This window comes from Sapajus apella, unplaced genomic scaffold (assembly GCF_009761245.1).
Source record: "Sapajus apella isolate SASKATOON/1434 unplaced genomic scaffold, GSC_monkey_1.0 scaffold106, whole genome shotgun sequence".
Classification (NCBI taxonomy): domain Eukaryota; kingdom Metazoa; phylum Chordata; class Mammalia; order Primates; family Cebidae; genus Sapajus; species Sapajus apella.
In genome coordinates this window covers 3,665,133-3,691,017 of record NW_022437046.1, presented here as the reverse complement: position 1 = coordinate 3,691,017, position 25,885 = coordinate 3,665,133, and the positions used below count along the sequence as shown (strand labels likewise).

At 40.6% G+C, this 25,885-nt stretch overlaps 2 protein-coding genes across 2 annotated transcripts in view; one reads left to right on the top strand and one right to left on the bottom strand.

Moving 5' to 3' along the window:
- Window positions 1–3,800, top strand: part of XRRA1 (X-ray radiation resistance associated 1) — a 115,797-nt gene extending 111,997 nt beyond the window's left edge. Inside the window, exons 17-19 of the mRNA XM_032259073.1 lie at window positions 537–652; window positions 855–960; window positions 1,362–3,800. Coding sequence (XP_032114964.1) covers window positions 537–652; window positions 855–960; window positions 1,362–1,615 — 476 coding nt within the window. The 3' untranslated portion in view covers window positions 1,616–3,800. The remainder of the gene's footprint in view (window positions 1–536; window positions 653–854; window positions 961–1,361) is intronic.
- The window catches only part of RNF169 (ring finger protein 169), a 99,770-nt gene continuing 76,266 nt past the window's right edge, over window positions 2,382–25,885 (bottom strand). Inside the window, exons 5-6 of the mRNA XM_032259070.1 lie at window positions 9,990–10,089; window positions 2,382–9,230 (exon numbers count right to left, since the gene is read on the bottom strand). Coding sequence (XP_032114961.1) covers window positions 8,046–9,230; window positions 9,990–10,089 — 1,285 coding nt within the window. The 3' untranslated portion in view covers window positions 2,382–8,045. The remainder of the gene's footprint in view (window positions 9,231–9,989; window positions 10,090–25,885) is intronic.

Here is a 25,885-nt window from a genome sequence, read left to right as displayed (position 1 = left end):
TTCCAATCAGCCTCGGTCTAGCTGCTCTGGATGGAAAAGTCTCTCCTCAGGAAAGGTTTGATGAATGAACACCCAGACTGGCCAGATTGTTGAGCTTTTCCCAGCCCAGGTAAGTCCCAAACTGAACAATCCTTCCTATCTGGTTTGAGGCAAAGGAGGCAGCTTCAGCTGTGTTAATCTGTACTTCCAAAGCAACTGGCATTTGCCGGGCTGTTCTGGGTGTCAGCCCCTGCGATATAACCCTGAGGTTAATAGGGTCACATTGGAGCCAACCTTTTCTCCTACTCCAATAGTTTTCCCATTACAATCTGTGCTATTTTTCCATTGCAATATGGGACAAATACTCACCGAAGAACGATGGAACTTCAGGCACTGGAACAGATCCAGGAGAAACCTGGGAGTAGTGTTTTCTTTTGGGGACTCTCAAACCCTTTTACCTAGAGCTGCCGTGAGAACTAAGGAATGAAGCAATCACGGGAGGCATCTGGGAAGAGGAAGGGGAAGTACCTTGACTCAGTCTTGCCTTCTTGCCCTAGGAATCCAGAAGAATGTACAGGCCCTGCAATACATGCTGAAGCACCCACTTGTGTACCACTCCTCCAAGCCCAAGCTGGACACTCTTCAGAAATCCTATGTTCCCAAAGAAAAACGGGTAAACTTTCAGCTGAGTGTATAAAGGACCCCTGAGTACCCCCCAGAAGTACAGATGTGGCTGTCACCTTGGGACCCTCTGAGGGCCATGCTCTCCCAGCACCCCCAGATGCTCCCCAGCTTGTTGCTGTGACTGTACGAAGTAAGGCCAGGAAAGTCTGCATAAACCTGGGATAACACCCTCCTCCATGACCTTCTGCCAGGCCCAGAGGATCCCGATTCCACCGCCACGGAAGACTAGAGCCCAGCTGCTGGATGACATCTTCAGTCGCCTGCGGGATCCCCGGAACATTACAGAGGCTCCACTAGGTATGGCTGTGCCACAGCTCCCAGGATCCCAGATCCAGCAGTTCACTCATCTGCTGGCTAAAGGCAAAGGGCTTGTATCGGTGCAGGAAAGACCCTTAGAGAGGAACCGCCCTCACTGGTCTCTCTATATAGATGGAGAAACGAAGACCCAGCATGAGGCAGACAGTTGCCTAAAATCATACAGCATGTTAAGGTCCTGAACCATGGCTTAAGATAGAAGAGTCAGGAGGGCATACCGCAGACTTCCCACTGCCTCAAGCTGGAAAGGCCATTTTTAGCCCCTTACCATCCTCCTGCCATGCCATCCCCACTTTCCAAGGGTCTCTGGACCAAATCCTGCTGCTTCTGGCTGGGAGGGAACCAGCATGAGCTGGTGCCTCTCCTGGCTTCTTTTCCTGCAGGCGCTGTCCTGCGCCGTCGGACGGAGCAGCGGCTGGTGAACCAGAAGCAGTACCTGGAGGCCAAGAGGCTGCTGAAGGAGTTCCAGGCACGCTACCGGCGGCTGGTGCGTGGCTCTCTGCAGACAGTGTTGGGGACCACCCCACTCCCTCCGGCCTGCCCACCACTGAGTGAGAGCCAGCCCAAGTTCGGCCGCTTCCTCAAGTTCATGGATGAGTTCTGCCAGGATCCCACAACCAGTGACTCACAAAGCTAGGGCTGTGCACCACCTGGCCTGTGCCCCAGCTCTCCCCGAGGTCTCTGTGCCCTGGACTGCACCTCGAGGTTGACCAGCCGGCCACAGGCCTCAACTCAGCTGGGCTCCACTCACTGGCCACAAACTGGCCTCCCCGTCAGGATCTCCCTTCCTTGGGCCAGGCATGACCTGGTGCCTTGCCCAGTGGCAATAAAGAGTGGGTGCACAGGGCAACAGACTGGGTGCCACATGCATTCTTTCTTGGAACCCGGGCCACAGCAGCATTGTCACACTTCCGTCTAAAAATGGTTTTCCAGTTCAGATGCAACAGGGATACATTTGTTCTCTGTTGTATGAGAAACTGACACCAAGGGGATCTTAACAAACTCCTGAACAATGGCTCCAAAAAGGGTATTTTTAAAAACCAGATCTTGTGAGTAAATCCCTAATGTGCAGGGAGTGTCATCCTGTACATTCATTCTTTACTCAGACTCTTTATTGGTTCCTTCATTAGGAACATGAATAGTTAAATGTGAATATGACAGTAAATTGGAGCAAACTTTAAACTGGAGATAACTTATGCTAAAAGACATAGTTGTAACCACGGAAACCCCCATCCCAGCTCCTAATCTCTACCACTAGTTTGAATGCCAAAGCAAGACATTCAGCATGGGGCATCTCCCAGAACACATACAGCACCAAAAATCCACACACAGCCTAAACTTAACCCATGTTTCTGTCTGAGATCGTTCTCCAGAGACAAGACTTTGACTAGAAACGGAACATTCACTTTCATTAGTTTCCTTTACTGTATTCTCAACTTGGGCCTTGCCTCAAGCAGGCAAACATACATAGAAGAATGCACTTTGGTACTGTTTAAATAATAACACATCATCCCACTTGATTCCGTGCCATGTCATTGCTGGCAAAAGCATCCCCAAAGGGGCATGCCCTGTTCGAAGTCCTCTTTGTCAAAACGTTCTTCTTATGAGTTGGAGAGGAGGCAGCCAGCAGTGGCAGTCCACAGGGATCCAGGTACCTTCTCCAATTGTAAAGCAGATAGGTTGTATATTGAATAAAACCAATATACAACCTGTTTTCTAGGCAGGAGGGGACAAGGCCCTTAGGACAACTATATTTGTACAAAGAGTTGAGAGTTAACAGTGTATCAGGCTCAAAAGAAAAAACCATTCGTTGGCATTTAAAATAATTTTTTCCCTTGCATAGTATCTATTCTCTCACTAGGACGTTAAGCACTCTGCTGGAGGCTCAGCATTGGTAAAATCATGTTTGATGCAAACTTGAACCCAGTGAGTAAGAACCCCTGCCTGCTCTCACTGGCCGCACAGCTTTGGAGGGTGGTGGTCCCAATAAGGGGGAATCTGCCTGCTGCCATATTAATCTGGAACCAGGGCCAATAGCTACTCTTGAAATCTCGTATTTGAAGAGTGAGTTCATTGCCTGTTTTACCTTATAGTAAATGACAGAAAAGGAAGATGAACAAATTTTGCTTTGCCTTGGCTTCACACTAGTTCTTGATTTAAGACACCAGAAAGGGAGTCAGTCTGCTCAGTTTGAGGTTGCCTCTCACGTGATGAAGGTTGTTAAAAAGTTGCCACCTTACTGACAAGGCATTAAAAACGAACTGACTCACAAAGGAGAAGAGCAAATTTTTTCTTAGGAAGAAAAAAATACTGATAATACATAGAATAACCTGCACATTCAGTCTTGGCACCTTTTCCTTCATCCAATCTGTCTAATCTCTAACCTGGTGACCCTTGCAAATATCTTAGTCTCTTTTCTACGATCTTCAGAAAGCTATAGCGGGTAACAATCACATAAAGATGCATTTCCTGGATCATCTTCAGAAGAAAATCTATTCAGCACTTTCCCTATAATCTGTACCTCCCACCCCACCCCAGACCTGCTTTCTCTTTGAGAATTCACATCCAACTATGTTTATAGACCAGTTCAAAAGACTACTCTGTGAGTTGAGGAAAAGGCTGACTGAAAAAAATTTAAGACCCTAATGAGTTTCCAATTTTTAAAGAAAACTTGGCTAGGTGGCTTTTAACACTTAAAATTATTCCAATCAATCAATCAATCAAAATATATCACTTTCCAAGATTCCACATTCATATTACTTATACTACAGAGACTTTCTTTACCTGAGCATGTATTCAGGGGATATAGATACATTTAACTGAAAGAACCAGGAAGAAAAAGCTATTAAAATAGCCTCCTAAATCATTTCGGGGTATCCCCATCATTGGTGTGTGCATCTGTGTGTATCAAACTTTGATTATTTATTCAGACCCTGGAAAACTACACTATAAAATAGGGCACTGGATTGCAAGTTCCTTGTTTGGCTATAAAAAGGGGGTTGGGGAAGAAGTTGTTTAACTTGGATGATTTCCATGCCCATTCCAGCTATACATTCTATGACTGTGATCCAGCCTTTGATTTGTCTCTTTCCGTGCTCTCCTAGACATTTCAATGAAAAGCTAGGCAGGAAAAAGACAAGGAATCCCAAGTTGCTGCCAGCTCTGATGATAAGAGATCAGGTTGGGGGAGGGATTAGGAGGTTACTAAATTGAGGTGTGGGCCTCCTCTGACCATGTCAGTGATCCACAATCCACCTCACTTCTTGGGGCTTAAGCTGAAAGCAGTTTTTGAAGAGATGTTAATGTCTTGTAATCACTAGAGGAGAAAACTCATTCTGCTTCCATAACATTACTTAGTAAAAGAAAAGCAGCGGTGCAATCAAATTCACAAATACTGATAGGGTCTCTAAAATGTAGAATGCAGCCTGCTGGGTGCCTCTCAGTATCCTAAATGGGCCCAGAAATGGCTTTCCTAAAACCATAAACTCTCCAGCGACACATACATTCAAATGCATTCCATTTGACGTTGAGCTCCTCAAGAGTGGGAAGCGCTTTATCTCCACAATCCAGCTCAGGGTTGGCACACATTTGAAGCTCAGGAAATGTTTGTCAAATAAAAGATGAACAGCCTTGGGTCATCAGCTGCACGAGTCAGGCACAGTGACAGCTTCCCATTTTAGTCAGTTGGCCAGTTTGTAACCGGACAGTAATTAATTAAGCAGCTTTAATCTCTTAAGGGCATTTTTCCCTTAGGGAAAAATGAACAAAACATTACCAGTACTTCTTCCAAGCAAAAATGTAAAAATTAAAAGTTTAAAAAATAAGTGAAGCCACTTAGGAGTTTCCCTGGCAAGCCTCGCCCAAGAAGACTTAACCATTTTAAAAAAGAGGTAATTATATGAAAGGGGCCAGAGACTGGATGCATAATCCCCTGATTTTATGCCAACCCAACACCCCCAGATGACTTCTTCCAGCAGATACAATCAACAGGTCAAGAACATTTTCTCAAAGTATCTTTCTTTCCCTCTCTATGGAAAAGAGCTGACAGCCCCATTTTGAGGGCACATTTCTTGGATTTCCCCTCAGATTGAGCTTCACCCTCCCACCTCTCATAGCTTCCCTTTTAATAAGGAAAAAACTCATAGACTGCATATATAGAAGGAACAGAGTTAGTAAGACATGGGTAATTTGTATGGTGAACTGGATGTCAATGATTTGTGAGGAATTTGTTTTGTGAAATCGTGCATCTCTTATTCTAACTCACATACCCTTCCCCATCATCTATTTCCTTCCTCATCCTTTTCTTTTCCTCCAAAAAATAATCCATCTCAACGACTCGACTTGTAACCAACTTCAGAACCATGGAAGGAGAGAGGGAGACTTTTCAGAAAGAAAAAGCATTCAGGTTTTAGTTATTAAGGATGGGAAGCATCTTAAAATACAGATAATAATAAACCTTAGTGGTTTTTCCTTCCTCCAAAGTCAAGCTGACTAAAGATCAAATCTCCTTCCTCCTTAACCTAGACCACTCTACCTATATTTGAAGGACTGTTGCTCAGCAGAAGTTTAGAAAAACAACTGCCAATACCATCCTAGGCATCACAGTAGGTACAAGGGGGAAAGGCAGTAAGCTGAACCTAATGTTTGGAATATTTGCTTAACAAGAATTTGTTCTTCACTCTGCACTTGTTGCAACTGCTATGCAATTCTTAAAATGAAAAGAATTTGGGGAAATATTTAAAATATATATCTTTTATCTATTAAAAATATTTCTTTCTACCAAAAACAAAAATCAATTCCAACAGAAAAGTGTTTTTCCCATTACTGGAGATATAGAAAAAGATGGCAAGTGGAAAAATAAGTGTCTTTGCTCCTACCAACAAGACTAGCCTTCCAATAATATTTACTAAGATCAGAAAGAAAATGCAGGAAATGGCAGTAACTGATAAGTTTCCTCTAAGGGCATTTATAGTAAGGTCACCCTCCCTGTCTTCTGTAAACCAGAGCCAGCTCTTCAGTTTGGGGGAATACCACACCCTCCAGCAGCCCCTTGGAGGACGTAATTGTTGGTAGGGCCTAGAACTGAAGTAGTGTGACCATAAAGTAATGAGATTGATAGATGTTTTTAAAACATATATCTGCACATGTGCACGCACAGAGCACAGAATACCTACATTCAGGTGAGTGATGTTCCCCACCAAAGTAGTCATCAAAGAGATTCTACCTATCTCAATGATGACCACAATGCTTAAGACATCTCTGGAACTTCTCTTTGGGAACTGTTTAGGAATTATGAGCTGCGCAAGAAAATGGCTCTGACTTCTTTACAGCAACACCCCATTTATTACTGCAAACCCAACTGATAAGCCAACTTCTTTTCCAGAGGCTTCAAATAACTGCTGGCTAGTCTCAGACTTAAAATTCTCTCTCCTAACCACAAATAACACTGAAGATCTGCCCTGAGAAGAACGCAAATCTGAGAGGACTAAAAGGAGTTATACTATCTGCCTTGATCAGTGAGTCACTGTTCTGGACTTTAGCTTCTAGGTCTAGAAGCTGAGGAGGACCTTGGAAGGAGGCTGGAACAGATAACCATTAAGGTCCCTTCCAGTTCTTGCATTTTGGGAGTCAGTGTTTCTAGATGTTTCTAGTCTTTGAAGACAGTTCCAGAAATGCTTTCCCCAATGACAATGGCATTGGAAAAACTAAGCAGTATTCTGCTGGGAGGCTACTCAAGGGGGACAATATACACTGGGATATATAAGCTCTGGAAGGTTTGTTAAAATGCCTGTCACATGACTTTATAGTAACAGCTCATACATACACAGGGAATGCCAGCCCATCTGAAATTTGCTAAAATCATATCTTGATCCCTATTCTCAATGAGCCCAGATGGGCAGAAGCACCAAGCACCACCAGGGATGCAAAAGACACATGGTGTCAGCTGCTAAGGAAAATAAACCCCCAAAGGTCCATGGGACTGAATTTACCAGCTGCATCCAGCTAGATACCTTGTTTCCATAGTATTAGAGTTTAAGTATTGTTCTTTGCCCAACTTCAGGGTGAACATTTGGATTTTAGATCAACATTGCAGATAATCCTTGGCCATGTGAAAAGTAATAATGAAGCCTGATAACAGTTTGTCTCTTAGGCTGAAACCCCAGAAAAACAGAGGGCTGTCAACTGTGGGAATGGGGATAATGCATAGTACATGTTTATCCATCCTGTCAATCTTGTTTGCAAGTGGATTTTGCATTATCAGTGTTCAGTGCTCAGCCTAGTGTCCCCCAGGTTCCCCTGGCATGCCTTAGGTTGTGGTCTATTTGGAAAACCTGTAGAAAATCCATGGATTATGCCACTCAGTAGCTGAGAGAACCGAACATCTGCATTGCAGTTTCACCATATAAAAACGGGGCTAATACCAGTTACATGATAGGTCTCTTGAAAAGACCAAATTAAATGATGTCTGTAAATGTGCTCTTTATTTGATAAATAGCATTCATCAAATGTTAGTTTTTAAACAGAGAATGTAAATTAACTTTTGTAAAGGCACAAGGCTAACTGATACAGATAGGTATTTACTTTTGGCAAGGGCTGGGAGAAGAGGAACATAGCCATCTACCATTTTGGATCTGCCAAGGAACTAAATTGTTCATGTCTTTGAAAAAGATGGAATTAATTTTTATCTGCAAGGCTGATTTAAAACAATACCCTGCTGAAAGAAGTAAGGATGTCTACCAGTTTCAGAAGGTATCCCCTCTTTACCATTTCCACCTGTTGCATTATGCTCCTGAATGAGGCCATTCCAAATCTCATTCCAAGTGGGTGCTGCCAAGTTTGGCCCAGAAGCCCTTAGGGATGGGTCACTCAGGCTTCTGGCCTGGGTCACAGAGAAATGGACATGCAGTTCCCTTGAATATTGACTACAAAGGCCCTAGAACCTCTCAGAACCATATTAGACAGTGTTTTGCCATTAAAATAAAACCAAAGTGAGCAACACTCAGCACTTCAGGATAATGATCAAGGCTGAAGACCTTTTAAAGATAGGTAACACTGTTCACTGGGTGCTACTTGGCCCCGGCCATGTTGCTGGACCGTAGGAGATATTGATCCACACTTCCTTTTCGCCGGCTGACAGTCCGCCTCTCATTGTCAAACATGCGCTGCAACTGCAGAGCCAACTGTCGGTCTTCTTCCTCTTGCTGAAGTTTCTGCTCCATCTCTCGCAGGACTGGGTCTGTTGGGGCCAGACCCACCTCACCACTGGCTTGCCGCAGTTTTTTAAGGGAGCCATTTTGTTCCAAGTGCTTGGTCTTGCAGTGTCTTTTCCGGCCTCGACGCAAAGAAGGAAGTGGCTCTTCAACTAGGCTGTCGACTAGAACACCATTAGCCAGATCAAAATGATTTAATGTCTTTAATTGTTTCTTTGTTTTGAGAACTCCACCCAAAACACTGTTTTGGGGTAGCACTGAATTAACTGCGGAGATTTTCATGGCTCTGCTTTTACAGGTTTTGTCTAACTTGGCATCTGGAATTGACTCTGACCCCTCAAACTGCTCCCTTTCTAAAGAAGTCCCACTGCTTCCCGCTTTGAGTTCTGAGGAACAGCAGGTTTCCAGTGGGATCTCAGTGCTACTTTTATTATCATTGTCCTGTTCTGCTTTTGTTTGGCTAACAGAGGGGAAATAATCAAGATCAGCAGAGGTGGGTCCAGTAAACTCAGAGAGACCCTGCCCACTGGACAATCTTGTATTTATAGCCAGGAGTGGCTTCTCCTTGCTAGAATGGATCCCTTCAGAGCCTAGTAAGTCTTCCCCCATTTCAGGAGCCAGGGAGGTGAGAGTGGCTTTTGAAAGTGTCTTTTTGATCTGCCGCTCCTGAAAGATCTGTTCCCACTTTTTGAGGATCCGTGGACTGGCCTCATAAGAAGTCTGCTTCTGCAGGCTTCTGTTTAGGTTGCGTGGCGTTGATTTGATAATGAGGGGACTTAGCACACGGCCATCTGGGAGTCTCTTGGGAGGGGTACATGGTGAGCAGACAATGGGCTTGAAATGGTTTAGTTCTTCGGAGATGCTGTCATTGCTCTCAGGGCTGACAGAACGCTCTGGCTTATGCAGGGAAGCCAAGGATGAAAGGGAGCTGAAAGGCAGACGTTTTTCGATGGTTAAGTCAGGGGCTGAGAGGCAGCGGTTGTTTTGAGTTGACAACAGGACACCAATAATGGGGTTGGAGGCTGGAGTAATAGTTGTGACCTGAAAGAGATTAAAAGATTATGCATTCATACACACATACATGTATATTTTCCTTCATCACTCCTTTGTGATGGTAGAGGGACAGGGAAGGGAAGGACAAGAAAAGGGATGAAGGGTAATGTGAGGCTAAGAAGGGAGAAAATCCCCAACCTAGAAAGCACACCATTTAGCAGATAATCCTACATACTTGAAACAATTAATAAAACTGAAAATTTGTCGGGGGAAAAAAAACTTATCCAGAGCTTTAAAAAAGGTTTCTTGTCCAGTTATGGTGGCTCACACCTCCCAAAGTGCTGTAATCCCAGCATTTTGGGAAGCTGAGGCAGGTGTATCACTGAGACCACCCTGGACAACATAGCAAAATCCCATCTCCACAAAAAATTTAAAAATTACCTGAGTGTAGTGGCATGTGCCTGTAGTCCCAGCTACTCAGTACTAAGAAAGACTACTTGAGCTCAAGAGTTCGAGGCTGCAGTGAGCTATAGTTGCACCACTGCACACCAGCCTAGGTGACAAAGTGAGACTCTGCCTCTTAAAAAAAAAAAACAAGGGGGGTGGTTTCTCTATAGCTCTAATTCTACCTATCTGGCTACTAATTCAAACTTTCTTCCTTCACATCTGTGTGTGGACTTTTCCCACATAACTACTACGCCTGAGCTCATTCTGCTTCTCTTCTGGAATAGTTTCTTTCATGACCATGTGCAGAGGTGGTGATGGGGCAGGCCTCACAAGCACTGGAGGTCTGTGGCCGAGGTGTACCTTGGCTTTGTTGGCTGGAGCTACTCTAAGTCTGCTCTTCGCTCTTTCCTGGGCTGTGTCACTACAGCTCTGACTCCTTTCCACCTTGGAGTTTAGCTTCCTAAAAAAGAATAAATAAAAGACAAGTAGTCAAAATTAGTCCATATACTAGGTAAGAAAAAAGGATAACAATCTCTTTTTGCTTTCTAAGCCACTCACCAAGAAAGAATTCCCTTGGGCAGCTACAATAGAAAATGAGTTAATTTATTAACAAAATACATTCTAAGAACAAACTCTGCCAAAAGAGAGTGTTCCAGAGAGAATATTTGATTCAAGCTTTTGTTTCCAAATTAGAACCTGCCAAAAGGAGGCAGAACCAATGGTTATTTTGAACATGCTTGGAGAGATTTAGAGATACTTCACTATCCTTAATGGGGTGGATACAATATTAAATCACCTTTACAAGCAATAGATTTTTTTAATTAGACTCAAACCTCTCCTCAAACAATCTAAATCAAACACAAAACAAATATTGCACTTACAAGAATGCACAGCAGTGCACTAGATCTTTATGTACAGAGTAAAATTAAATGTAGTCTCTCCTTTAATCCATTACAATTGAGCTTTCAAAAGCCTAAATCCTAGTGATTTCAGAGATTTAAAGAACACATTTTTGTCTTTATCACATTGAGTTTATAACCCAAACCAAACACAGTATTTGTACTCTATACTCAAGTCCACTACACTATAGCACAGTAAGTGCCATAAAAGAGCAGTTACTATGCAGCTAAACTTCCCAAGTGTTTTCTTCTAAGAGTTTTATAATTTTGGCTCTTAAGTTTAGGTCTTCGGTCCATCTTGAGTTAAATTTTATAACTCAAAATGGTGTGAAGTTTGAGTCCAACTTTATCCTTTTCTATGTGGATGTTTATTAACAGTTGTCCCAGGATCATATGTGAACCTATGTTAGAATTATGTGCAGATGACTGTCACCTGCCCCACAGACAAGTAGGAACACTTAATTTCTCACTCACCTTTGTTTCCCCATTCCTCAACTCTTGCCTAAATATGTCTGTTCACCAAGCACATATCATATACTTACTATACGTATGCCAGACACTGATGGCCACTATCCAGGCACTGGGAATACAGAGAAGAATGAGACACACTCTAGGTCTTCAAGGAATCAGAGTCCGGTGGACAGACAAATAAATAAATACAATAGTCAATGGACACAACAAAAGAAGTATGCACAGGAAGCAGAAATGGCATAAAAGAGAGAGCTCTCCATAACCTGGGATGAAGTGAGAGCTGGGTTGGAAAACACTTCCTGTAAGCATGTTCATTTCAAAGGATAAACAGGAATTTGCCATAAGTCAAGGTGGACACACAGTTATGCAGATAATCTCAAAGAGAAATTATTTCTTCAAATGATTTGATTTCACTTTGGAATGGAATGCATCATATCTACTCTTTTGAAGCAAAAGCCTTGTTTTCAGAGTTCTACTATGCCAGCATTAGCTCAAAGAAAATTTGTAAAGGAGATAAAGCACCTTCCCAAGATGCCTCTCTTCTCCCTACATCTCTAGTGAAAGCATGTCCTACGCACTAATAAGGACTTCTACTCCAGTATTTCTGTGTTATTCCTCCCATTCAAAACCCTCCCATCCTATGTCTTATAACCATGTAGTATTAACAGGAGAAAGAGGTGGCCAGCCTATATCACGTGCTTGCATTTTACCAAGAAATTCAACATTTAACCCAAACGAAAGATGTGAAAGTTGTACCATCTAGTGGGAAATAACATTTTGGAGCAGGTAGAATATTTCAACAGCCCCCTACAAAAGCAGCTGTGTGGAAGTCAGCTTGATTGTTAGTTTACTTAAGAAAAAAAAAAAGTGATGGGGGCAGATCCAAGATGGATGAACAGGAACAGCTCTGGAGTGCAGTTCCCAGCAAGAACAATGCAGACACCACGGCAGGTGAGCCTCAGGCAAGCAGGGTCTGGAGTGGACCTCCAGCGTCCTACAGCAGAGGGGCCTGCTGTTAGAAGGAAAACTAAAAAACAGAAAGAAATAACTTCATCATCAACAAACAGGATGTCCACTCAGAGACCTCATCTGAAATTCACCAACTACAAAGACCACAGATAGATAAATCTACAAAGATGGGAAGAAACCAGTGCAAAAAGGATGAAAACACCAAAAACCAGAACGCCTCTCCTCCTCCAATGGATCACAACTCATCACCAGCAAAGGAACAAAGCTGGATGGAGAATGGGTCTGATGAACTGACAGAAACAGGCTACAGAAGGTGGGTAATAACAAACTTCTCTGAGCCAAAAGAATGTGTTCTAACCCAATGCAAAGAAATTAAGAACCTTGAAAAAAGGGTTGATGAACTGCTAATGAGAATAAACAGCTTACAGAAGAATATAAATGAATTGATGGAGCTGAAAAACACAACACAAGAACTTTATAAAGCATACACAAGTTTCAATAGCCGAATCAACCAAGCAGAAGAAAGGTTACTAGAGACTGAAGATCAACTCAATGAAATAATATGAAAAGGCAAGAATAGAGAAAAAAGAGTGAAAAGAAATGAACAAAGCCTCCAAGAAATATGGGACTATGTGAGATGACCTAATCTACCTGAATGTGACAGAGAGAATGAATCCAAGCTAGAATACACTCTTCAGAATATCCAGGAGAACTTCCCCAACCTAGCAAGGCAGGCCAATATTCAAGTCCAGGAAATACAGAGAACACCACAATGGTATTCCTCAAGAAGAGGAACCCCAAGGCACATCATCGTCAGATTCACCAGGGTTGCAATGAAGGAAAAAATGCTAAGGGCAGCCAGACAGAAACGTCAGGTTACCCACAAAGGGAAGCCCATCAGACTCACGGCAGATCTCTCAGCAGAAACCCTACAAGCCAGAAGAGACTGGGGGCCAATACTCAACATCCTTAAAGAAAAGAACTTTCAACCTTGAATTTCATGTCCAGGCAAATTAAGCTTCATAAGTGAAGGAGAAATAAAATTATTTACAAACAAGCAATGGCTGGGAGATTTCGTCAACACCAGGCCTGCCTTACAAGAGCTCCTTGAAAGAAGCACTAAACATAGAAAGGAATAACAAGTACCCGCCACTCCAAAAACATACCAAATGGTAAAAAGCATCAACACAATGAAGAAACTATGTCAACTAATGGGCAAAACAACCAGCTGGCATCAAACTGGTAGGATCAAGTTCACACATAACAATATTAACCTTAAATATAAATGGGCTAAACGCCCCAATCAAAAGATACAGACTGGCAAATTGGATAAAAAGTCAAAACTCATACGTGTGCTGTATCCAGGAAACGCATGCAAGGACACACACAGGCTCAAAATAAAGGGATGCAGGAAGATTTACCAAGCAAATGGAGACCAAAAAGAAAAGCAGGAGTTGCAATCCTAGTCTCTGAAAAAACAGACTTTAAACCAACAAAGATCAAAAGAGACAAAGAGGGGCATTACATAATGGTAAAAGGATCAATGCAACAAGAAGAGCTAATGATCCTAAATATATACATAACCAATACAGGAGCAGCCAGATACATAAAGCAAGTTCTTAATGACTTGCAAAGAGACTTAGACTCTCACATAATAATAGTTGGGGGCCTTTAACACTCCACTGTCAGTATTAGACAGATCAATGACACAGAAAATTAACAAGGATATCCAGGACTTGAACTCAGATCTGGACCAAGGAAACCTAATAGACATATACAGAACTCTCCACCCCAAATCCACAGAATATACATTCTTCTCAGCATCGCATCACACCTACTCTAAAATTGACCACATAATTAGAAGTAAATAACTCCTCAGCAAATGCAAAAGAACGGAAATCATAACAAACAGTCTCTCAGATGACAGTGCAAACAAATTAGAACTCAGGATTAAGAAACTAACTCAGAACCACACAACTTCATGGAAACTGAACCACTGGCTCTTGAATGTTGACTGGATAAACAATGAAATGAAGGCAGAAATAAAGATGTTCTTTGAAACCAATGAGAATGAAGACACAACGTACCAGAATCTCTGGGACACATTTAAAGCAGTGTCTAGAGGGAAATTTATAGCAATAAATGCCCACATGAGAAGCAAGGAAAGATCTAAACTCGACACCCTATCATTGAAACAAAGAGCTAGAGGAGAAAGATAAAAAAAAACTCAAAAGTGAGCAGAAGACAAGAACTAAGATCAGAGTAGAACTGAAGGAGATAAAGACACAAAAAACCCTTCAAAAAAATCAATAAATCCAAGAGATGCTTTTTGAAAAGATCAACAAAATAAACAGACCACTAGCCACATTAATGAAAAAGAAAACAGAGAAGAATAAAATAAATGCAATTAAAAAATGATAAAGGGGATATCACCACCAATTCCACAGAAATACGACTACCATCAGAGATTAATACAAACAACTCCATGAACACAAACCAGTAAACCTGGAAGAAATGGATAAACTCCTGGACACTTGCACTCTCCCAAGACTAAACCAGAAAGAAGTCAAAACCCTGAATAGACCAATAAAAAGAGCTGAAGTTGAGGCAGCAATTAACAGCCTACCAGCCAAAAAAAGCCCAGGTCCAGACGGGTTCATAGCCGAATTCTACCAGACATACAAAGAGGAGTTGATACCATTCCTTCTGAAACTATTCCAAACAATACAAAAAGAGGGAATCCTTCCCAAATCATTTTATGAGACCAACATCATCCTGATACCAAAACCCGGCAGAGACTCAACTAAAAAAGGAAACTTCAGGCCAATATTCACGATGAACATAAATGCAAAAATCTTCAATAAAATACTGGCAAGCCGACTGCAATAGCACATCAAAAAGCTTATCCATCATGGTCAACTAGGCTTCATTCTGGGGATGCAATGCTGGTTCAACATACGCAAGTCTATAAACGTAATCCACCACATAGAACCAAAGACAAAAACCACATAATTATCTCAATTGATGCAGAGCAGTTCTTCGACAAAATTCAACAGCTCTTTATGCTAAAAACTCTCAATAAACTATATATCAACAATGTATCTCAAAATAATAAAAGCTATTTATGACAAATGCACAGCCAATATTATACTGAGTGGGCAAAAACTGGAAGCAGTCCCTTTGAAATCTGGCACTAGACAAGGATGCCCTCTCTCACCACTCCTATTCAATATAGTACTGGAAGTACTAGCCAGAGCAATTAGGCAGGAAAAAGAAATAAGGGGTATTCAATTAGGAAAGGAGGAAGTCAAATTTTCTCTATTTGCAGACGACATGACTGTATATTTAGAAGACCCCATTGTCTCAGCCCAAAATCTCCTGAAACTGATAAGCAACTTCAGCAAAATCTCAGGATACAAAATCAATATGCAGAAATCACAAGCATTCCTATACACCAGTAACAGACTTAAAGAGAGCCAAATCAAGGATGAACTGCCATTCACAATTGCTACAAAGAGAATACAATACCTAGGAATACAACTAACAAAGGATGTAAAGGACCTCTTCAAGGAGAACTACAAACCACTGCTCAAGGAAATATGACAGGACACAAACAGATGGAAAAATAGTCCATGCTCATGGTTAGGAAGAATCAATACTGTGAAAATGGCCATATTGTCCAAAGTAATTTATAGATTCAATGCTATTCCCATAAAGCTACCTATGACCCTCTTCACAGAACTAGAAAAAAACACCTTAAATTTCATATGGAACCAAAAGACAGCCTGTATAGCCAAGACAATTCTAAGCAAAAAGAACAAAGCCAGAGGCATCACGCTACCTGACTTCAAACTATGCTACAAGGCTACATAATCAAAACAGCACGGTATTGGTACCAAAACAGAAATATAGACCAATGGAACAGAAGAGAGGCCTCACAGGCAATGCCACACATCTACAACCATCTGATCTTTGACAAAACTGACAAAGACAGACAATAGGGAAAGGATTCCCTGTTTAATAAATGGTGTTGGGAAAACTGGCTAGCCATGTGCAGAAAGCAGAAACTGGACCCCTTTCTGACACCTTACACTACAATTAACTCCAGATGGATTAAAGACTTAAACATAAGGCCTAACACCATAAAAACCCTAGAAGAAAACCTAGGTAAAACCATTCAGGACATAGGCATAGGCAAGGACTTCGTGACTAAAACACCAAAAGCATTGGCAACAAAAGCCAAAATGGACAAATGGGATCTAACTGAACTCCAGAGCTTCTGCACAGCAAAAGAAACAATCATTAGAGTGAACCGGCAACCAACTGAATGGGAAACAATTTCTGCAATCTACCCATCTGACAAAGTGCTAAAATCCAGAATCTACAAAGAACTAAAACAGATTTATAAGAAAAAAAAACAAACAAACACATTCAAAAGTGGGCAAAGGACATGAACAGACACTTTTCAAAAGAAGACATTTATGGGGCCAACAAATATGAAAAAATGCTCATCATCACTGGTCATTACAGAAATGCAAATCAAAACCACATTGAGATACCATCTCATGCCAGTTAGAATGGCGATTATTAAAAAATCTGGAGACAACAGATGCTGGAGAGGATGTGGAGAAATAGCAACACTTTTACACTGTTGGTGGGAGTGTAAATTAGTTCAACCATTGTGGAAGACAGTGTGGCGATTCCTCAAGGACCTGGAAACAGAAATTCCATTTGACCCAGCAATCCCATTACTGGGTATATATCCAAAGGATCATAAATCATTCTGTTATAAAGACACACGCACATGTATGTTCATTGTGGCACTGTTTACAATAGCAAAGATCTGGAACCAACCCAAATGCCCATCAATGATAGACTGGACAAAGAAAATGTGGCACATATACACCATGGAATACTATGCAGCCATAAAAAAAACAATGAGTTCATGTCCTTTGTAGGGACATGAATGAAACTGGAAACCACCATTCTCAGCAAACTAACACAAGAACAGAAAAACAAACACTGCATGTTCTCACTCACAAGCGGGTGTTGAACAATGAGAACACATGGACACAGGGAGGGGAGCACTACACACTGGGGTCTGTTGGGGGGGAATAGGGGAGGGACGGCAGGGGGTAGGGAAGTTGGAGAGGGATAACAGAGTGAGAAATGCCAGATGCAGGTGATGGGGGGATGGAGGAAGCAAACCACATTGCCGCATATGTACCTATGCAACAATCCTGCATGTTTTGCACATGTACCCCAGAACCTAAAGTGCAATAAAATATATATATGTAAATTGATATTCATTTGCATCCCTGGAAGTCACAGAAACTGTCAGTGGTGTTAAGCCACCCAGAAGCATACTGTATGGCAGATTAAAATGCTGTGGTAAATAATATATACCTCGGGTTAGAAGCAAAGTAAAATTGAGAGAGAGAGAGCATTGTTACTTCAAATATATTGTTTGGTGTGATTCCATTGGTGAAAACAAGCAGACAATGAGAGGAAAAGCTTTTCTGATCAACCTAAGAAAGACCTTTGTAACTTTCAATACTCAGAGCAGTTTACTGACAGTTGCCTCGGGAGACACTGAGCTCCATGCCATTAGAGGTATTCAAACTGAGGTTGGATCTAGACCTTAAGTTCCAAATATTACATAGTTAAGAAACAGCCTAATATAATTTTTTAAAACAGGCTATAAATCCATTTTTTCAGGTGTAAAACAGTCAAATCGAAAGTCACTGTTTTCAAGCCTACATTATCAGATACACAAATGACAACTACCTGTAGTGGGGGAGAACATCTTCACATGACCCAGAAACTCCATTCTGGCAAAAGAAAAGGCTCAGGGAGGAAACACACTTGCAGTGACCAAGCAATGAAGAAAGCTTAAAGACGTTTCTGACAATCTAAAATATTTTTGGTAAACTTTAGTATAGCTGAAATTTTCATTACCTCTCCCATTCATCTGATCAACAGACTTTACTGAGCACCAACTCTGTGCAAAGCATTAGAGACAGACTGATCAAAAAATAACCTTCACTGAAAGGAGCATCTAGTCACTGAGGTCCACCACTCTATAGCGTAAGTGCTGTAAGAGAGCAGTTATCATACAACTGAACTCCTCAAGTGTTTTCTTCTAAGAGTTTTATAGTTTAACCTCTTATATTTAGGTCTTTTATCCATCTGGAGTTCATTTTTTTGTATGTGGTATGAGGTTGGGGTCCAACTTCATTCTTTTGCATGTAGATACCCAGTTATCCCATTACCATATGTAAAGTGACTATTCTATCGTACTGAATGGTCTTGGCATCCTTGCTGAAAATAAATTGACCATAGATGTATGGGTTTATTTCTGGACTCTCAATTCTATTCCATTGACATAGATGTCTACCCTTATTCCACTACCACACTGTTTTGATTGCTATACTTTGCAGTAAATTTTGAAATCAGGAGTTGTGAGTCTTCTACATTTGTTCTTTTTTTATTTTCAAGATTATTTTGACTATTTGGGATCTTCTGAAAATTCATATGTGAATTTTAGTATGTTTGTCCATTTCTGCAAAAAGACCATTGGCATTTTAATAGGTGTTGCGCTAAATCTATAAAATGACTTCAAGAGTATTGCCATCTTAACAATCTTCTAATCCATGAGCAAAGGAGGTCTTTTGCTTCACTTAGATCTTCTTTCAGCAACATTTTGTAGTTTTCAACATTCAAGTCTTGTATTACTGTGGTTAAATTTATTCTTATGTATTCTATTTTCTGATGCTATCATAAATTGAATTGTTTTCAGTTACCTTTTTTGGATTGCTCATTGCTAGTGTATAGAAATGCAACTGATTTTTGTGTGGTGAGCTTATATCCTGCAACTTTGCTAACATTTTCTATCAGCTTTAACAATTATTTCATGAATTCTTTAGGATTTTTTGTGAATAACATGCCATGTATAAATAGAGATAGTACAATGTTGAACAAAAATGGCAAGAGTACATATCATTTATCTTGTTCCTGCTATTGGGAGAAACATTTTGTCTTTAACCATTGAGTATGATGTTTGCTGTGGGTTTTTCATAGGTTCCCTTTGTAAGGTTGATGAAGTTATCTTACCTTCCTACATGTTCAGCATTTTTCTCATGAAAAGGTATAAGATTTTGTCACATTTTTTGTGTGTGTCTACTGAATTTTTTTCCCTTCATTCTACTAAAATGGTACATTACACTGATCTTCATATGTAGAAACACCTTTGCATTCTTGGGACAAATCCCACTGGTCATGATGCATAATTCTTTTAAAATGCTGCTGGATTTTGTTGGCTCTTATTTTTGCTGAAGAATTTTATATCTACATTCACAAGAGGTCTTGGTCTGTAGTTTTCTTATGAAATCTTTGTCTGGCTTGGTATCAAGGTAATGCTTACCTCATAGAATATTTATTCTTTTGGGGAGAGTTTGAGGATTCATGTTAATTCTTCTTTAGATGTTTTGTAGAATCACCAGTGAAGCCATCTGATCCTGGGCTTTCATTGTTGGATGTTTTTTAAATGATGGGTTCAAACTTTTTATTTAATATAGGTCAATTCATATTTTCAACTTCCTCTTAAGTTCAGGTATTTTACATGTTTGTAGGAACTGGTACATTTCATCTAAATTATCTAATCTGTTGGCATAAAATTGTTCAGTTTTGTCTATAATCCTTCTTAATTCTATAAAGTCAGTAATGGTACCACTTTACTTCCTGATTTTAGTAATTTGAGTCTTCTTTTTTTCTTGACCAGTCTAGTTAAAAGTCTGTCGATTTTGTTGATCTTACCAATGGAACCAACTTTTGGTTTCATTCATTCAATTGTTTTCCTATTCTCTGTTTATCATCAATGTAATCTTTATTATTTCCTTCCTTTTATTTTCTGTGTTTAGTCTATTCTGTGTATTTAATCTTAGATCTTTTATAATATAGGCTTTTACAGCTATAAATTTCCCTCTGAGCACTGCTTTCATTACATTCAATAAGTTTTGATGTACTGGTTTTTGTTTACTTTTACTTTCATCTTTTTTCATTGTTTAAGTTCAAAGGTATATGTGCAGGATGTGCAGGTTTGTTTCACAGCCAAACCTGTGTCATGGTGGTTTGCTGCACAGATCTTCCCATCACCTAGGCATTAAGCCCAGCATCCATTAGCTATTCTCCCTGATGCTCCCCTCTTTCCACACCCCATCCTTGGACAGGCCCTAGTGTGTGTTGTTTCCCTACATGTGTCCATGAGTTCTCATCATTCGGCTCCTGCTTTATAAATGAGAACATGTGGTGTTTGGTTTTCTGTTCCTGTGTTTGCTGACGCCTTTCACCTTCATTTATGCTCCTGCAAAGGACATAATCTTGTTCCTTTTAACAGCTGCACAGTATTCCACTGGGGGTATATGTACCACATTTTCTTTATTCGGTTTATAACTGAAGGATATGTAGGTTGGTTTCATGTCTTTGCTGTTGTGAAGAGTGCTGCAATGAACATAAACGTGCATGTATTTTTATAAGAGAATGGTATATATTCCTTTGCATATATACCTAGTAATGAAATTGCCAAGTCAAATAATATTTCTGCCTCTAGGTTTTTTGAGGAATCACCACACTGTCTTCCACAATGGTTGAACTAATTTACACTCCCATCAACAGTGTAAGTATTCCTGTTACTCCACAACCTTGCCAGCATCTGTTTTTTTACTTTTCAGTAATAGCCATTGACTGGTGTGAGATGGTATCTCATTATGGTTTTGATTTGCATTTCTCTAATCATCAGTGATGTTGAGCTCTTTTTCATATCTTTGTTGGCCACATGTATGTCCATGTATGTCTTCCTTTGAGAAGTATCTATTCATCCACTGCCCACTTTTTAATAAGGTGGCTTTTTTTAAAAAAAATCTAAATTCCTTATTGATGCTGAATGTTAGACCTTTGTCAGATGCATGGATTGCAAAAATTTTCTCCCATTCTACCTGTCATCAGGTTGTCTGTTCACTCTGATGACAATTTCTTTTGCTGTGCAGAAGCTCTTTAGTTTACTAGATCTCATTTGTCAATTTTGCTTTTGCTGCAATTGCTTTTGGCATATTCATGAGATCTTTGCCCATACATATGGTCCTGAATGGTATTGCCTAGATTGTCTTCTAGGGTTTTTATAGTTTAGGGTTTTACATTTCAGTCTTTAATCCATCTTGAGTTGATTTCTTTATATGATGTAAGGAAGGGGTCCAGTTTCAGTTTTCTGCATCTGGATAACCAGTTCTCCCAGCGTCACTTATTAAACAGGAAATTCTTTTCCCATTGTTTGTTTTTGTCAGGTTTATCTAAGATCAGATGGTTGTAGGTGTGTGGTCTTATTTCTGGATTCTCTATTCTGTTCCATTGATCTAAGTGTCTGTTCTTGTACCAATACAAGCTGTTTTGGTTACAGTAGCCTTGTAGTATAGTTTGAAGTTGGATAGTGTGATTCCTTTGGCTTTTTTCTTTTTGCTTAGAATTGTCTTGACTATTCAGGTTCCATACGAATTTTAAAATAGTTTTGGTTCCATATGAACTTTAAAATAGTTTTTCCTAATTCTGTGTAGAATGTCAATGGTAGTTTAATGTGAATAGCATTGAATCCATAAATTGCTTTTGGCAGTATGGCCATTTTAACGATATTAATTCTTCCTATCCACGAGCATGCAATGTTTTTCCATTTGTTTGTGTCGTCTCTGATTTCTCTGAGCAGTGGTTTGTAGTTCTCCTTGAAGAGGTCCTGCCTTTCCTTGTTAGCTGTATTTCTAGGTATTTTATTCTTTTTGTGCCAATTTTGAATGGAAGTTTATTCATGTTTGGCTCTCTGGTTGCCTGCTACCGGTGTGTATAGAAATGCTAATGATTTTTGTACAATGATTTTGTATCCTGAGATTTTGCTAAAGTTACTTATCAGATTAAGAAGCTTTTGGGTTGAGATGATGGTGTTTTCTAGATATAAATCATGTCATCAGCAAACAAAGACAGTATGACTTTCTCTCTTCCTATTTGAATACGCTTTATTTCTTTCTCTTGTCTGACTGTCCTGGCTAGAACTTCCATTACTATACAAAATAGGTGCAGTGAGAGAGGGCATCCTTCTTTTGTGCCTATTTTAGGAGAATGCTTCCAGCTTTTGTCCATTCAGAATGATATTGGCTGTGGGTCTGTCAGATATGGCTCTTATTATTTTGAGGTGTCTTCCTTCAATACCTAGTTTATTGAGAGTTTTTAACATGAAGGGATGTTGAATTTTATTGAAGGCCATTCTGCATCTATTGAGATAATCATGTGGTTTTGTCTTTAGTTCTGTTTATGTGAAGAATCACATTTATTGATTCGCACTATGTTGAACCAACCTTGCATCCCCAGGTGACATGGTTAGGTTTCGTGTCCCCACCCAAATCTCATCTTGAATTGTAATCCCTGTAACAGATTCACAAAGAGATGGTCTGAAATTGGAACTTATGTTTAAAAGGGAAGCAAAGCATAAATGTTTGGAAAATCTGCAGTCTGATAGAGGAGCAGAAAACAAAAACTCAGCTGCATATTTGCATAAGTAATGAACAGCCAAATGTTAACCACCAAGACAATAGGGAAAATGTCTCCAGGGCATGTCAGAAGTCCTTACATCAAGCCCTCCTATCACAGACCCGGAAAGCCAGGAGGAGAAAATGTTGCTTTGTGAACTCTCAGAACTTGGTGCCCATGCCCCAGCTGTGGTTTAAAAGGGCCAATGTACAGATCAGGACATTGTTTCAGAGGGTTCAACCCCCAACCCTTGGTGGCTTACATGTGGTTTTTGGGCCTGTGGGTGCACAAAAGTGAAGAAATAAGGTTTGGGAACCTCCACCTAGGTTACAGTAGATGTACGGAAATGCCTGGATGTCCAGGCAGAAGTCTGCTGCAGGGGTGGAGCCCTCATGGAAAACCTCTGCTAGGGCAGTGTGGAAGGGAAATGTGGGGTTGGAGCCTCCACACCAAGTCCACACTGGGGCACTGCCTCATGGAGCTGTAAAAAAAACAAGATCCGAGGATGGTAGATCCACTGACAGCTTGCACTGTGCACCTGAAAAAGCTATAGACATTGAATGCCAGCCCAGGAAATCAGCCAGCAGGGGAAATGTACCCTGCAAAGCCAAAGGGGCAGAGCTGCTCAAGACCATGGAGTCCACCTCTTGCATCAGCATGACCTGGATGTGAGACATGGAGTCAAAGCAGATCATTTCAGGGCTTTAAGATTTGGCCACCCTGCTGGATTTTGGACTTGCATGGGGCCTGTGGCCCCTTCCTTTTGGCCAATTTATCCCATTTGGAATAGGTGTACTTACCCAATGCCCGTACCCTTATTGTATGTATAAAGTAACTAAATTGCTCTTGATTTTACAGGCTCATAGGCAGCAGGGACTTGCCTTGTCTCAGGTGAGAGTTTGTACTTGGACTTTTGAATCAATGTGTTAAGATTTTGGGGGACTGCTGGAAAGGCTTGATTCTGTTTTGAAATGTGAGGACATGAGACTTAGGAGGAGCCAATCTCCCAATGATATGGTTGGAACAATATGGTTAGGCTTTGTGTTCCCACCCAAATCTCATCTTGAATTATAAACCTCATAATCCCCATGTGTCAAGGGAGAGTCCAGGTGGTGGTAACTGAATCACAGGGATGGTTTTCCCCATGCTGTTCTCATGATAGTGAGTTCTCATGAGATCTGATGGTTTTATTTATTTATTTATGAGGTGGGGTCTTGCTTGTCGCCCAGGCTGGGGTGCAATGGTTCAATCTTGGCTGTGACATCCACCTCCCAGGTTCAAGCAATTCTCATGTCTCAGCCTCTGGAGTAGCTGCTATTACAGGCACATGTCATCTGGCTATTTTTTTTTATTTTTAGTACAAATGAGGTTTCACTATGCTGAGTTTCACTATGGTGGCCAGGCTGATCTTGAACTCCTGACCTCAAGTGATCTGACCACCTTGGCCTGCCAACATGCTGGGATTACAGGTGTGAGTCATTGCTCCTGGCTAAGATCTGATGGTTTTATAAGGGCCTCCTCCCCCTTCACTCATTCACTCCCTCCTGCCACCTTGTGAAGAAGGTGCCTGATTTGCCTTCTGCCATTATTGTAAGTTTTCTGAGGCCTCCCCAGCCACATCGAACTGTGAATCAATTAAACTTCTTTTCTTTATGTATTATCCAGTCTCAGGCATTTCTTTACTGCGGTGTGAAAACAGCCTCACGCACGAGGAATGAAGTCTGCTTGATCATGATGGATAAGCTTTTTGATGTGCTGCTGGATTTGGTTTGTCAGTATTTCATTAAGGATTTTTGCATTGGTGTTTACCAAGGATACTGGCATGAAGTTTTCTTTTTTTGTTTTTCTATCTCCACCAGGTTTTGGAATCAGGATGATGCTGGCCTCAGAATGATTTAGGATGGACTCCCTCCTTTTCAATTTTTTGGGAATAGTTTCTGTAGAAATAGCACCAACTCTTCTTCATACCTATGGTAGAATTCAGCTGTGAATATCTTGTCCCGGACTTTTTTTGGTTGGTGGGCTACTCCTTACTGCCTCAATTTCAGAACTTATTATTGGTCTATTCAGGGATTCAATTTCTTACTGGTTCAGTCTTAAGGGTGCATATATCCAGAAAGGTTTTTATTTTCATTCCTCTCAAAGTATTTTCTAATTTCTCTTGTGACTTCTTCTTTGGCCCAGTTTTTAAAGACCGTGTTGTTTCATTTCCACAAATTTGTTAATTTTCCAGTTTTCTTCCTGTTACCAATTTCTAGTTTCATTCCATTGTGGTCAAAAATATAGTTTTTATTATTCTGACCTTTAAAATATATTGATGCTTGTTTTATGGCCTAACATACAGTCTATTTTGGAGAATGTTCCACATGCACCCCAGAAGAATGTGTGTTCTGCTGTTACTGGGTAGAGTGCTCCACAGAGTCTGCTGTGTCTAACTGGTATAGGTATACACTATTGTTCAAGTCTTCTATGTCTTTGTTTATCTTTCATCCAAATGTTCTATCCATTATTGAGAGTGGGCATTTAAGTCTCCAACTTATATTGTTGATATATCTATTACTCCCTTCAATTTTGTCTGGCTTTGTTTCATATGTGTTTATAATTGTTATATCTCCTTTTTGAATTGATTCTTCTTGTTGAGTTGATCCATTTATCATTACATAATGTATTTCTTTGTCTTCTGTAACAATTTTTAATCTAAAGTCTATAATGATTGATATTAGTATAGCTACTCCAGCTCTTTTGTTTACTGTTTGTATGAAATATCTTTCCATCCTTCCATCATTAAGCTATTTCTGCCTCTGGATCTAAGATGCATCTCAGCATATATCTGAATCTTTTTTTTTTTTTTTTGGAGACGGAGTCTCACTCTGTTGCCTGGCACAGAGTTGCAGTGGCACAATCTCTGCTCACTGCAACCTCTGCCCCGGGGTTCAAGTGATTCTCCTGCCTCAGCCTCTTGAGTAACTGGAATTACAGGCACATGCCACCACACCCTGCTAATTTTTTTTGTATTTTTAGAGAAGGGGCTTCACCACGTTGGTCAGACTGGTTTTGAACTCCTGACTTCGTGATCCACCCACCTCAGCCTCCCAAAGTGCTATGATTACAGATGTGAGCCACCACTCCCAGCCTATCTGAATCATTTTTTAAAAAATCCATTCTCCCAATCTCTTCCCCTTAATTGCAGAGCTTAATCAATTTACATTTAATGTCATTGCTGATAAAGAAGGACTTCTGCTATTTGTTTTCTAGGTCTTAAACAGGCATCTCTTTCTTTCTTGTCCTTTGCTTTATTGTACATTGCCGATATTGCATTTTTTTTTTTTTTTTTTTTGGGGGGGTGTTTCT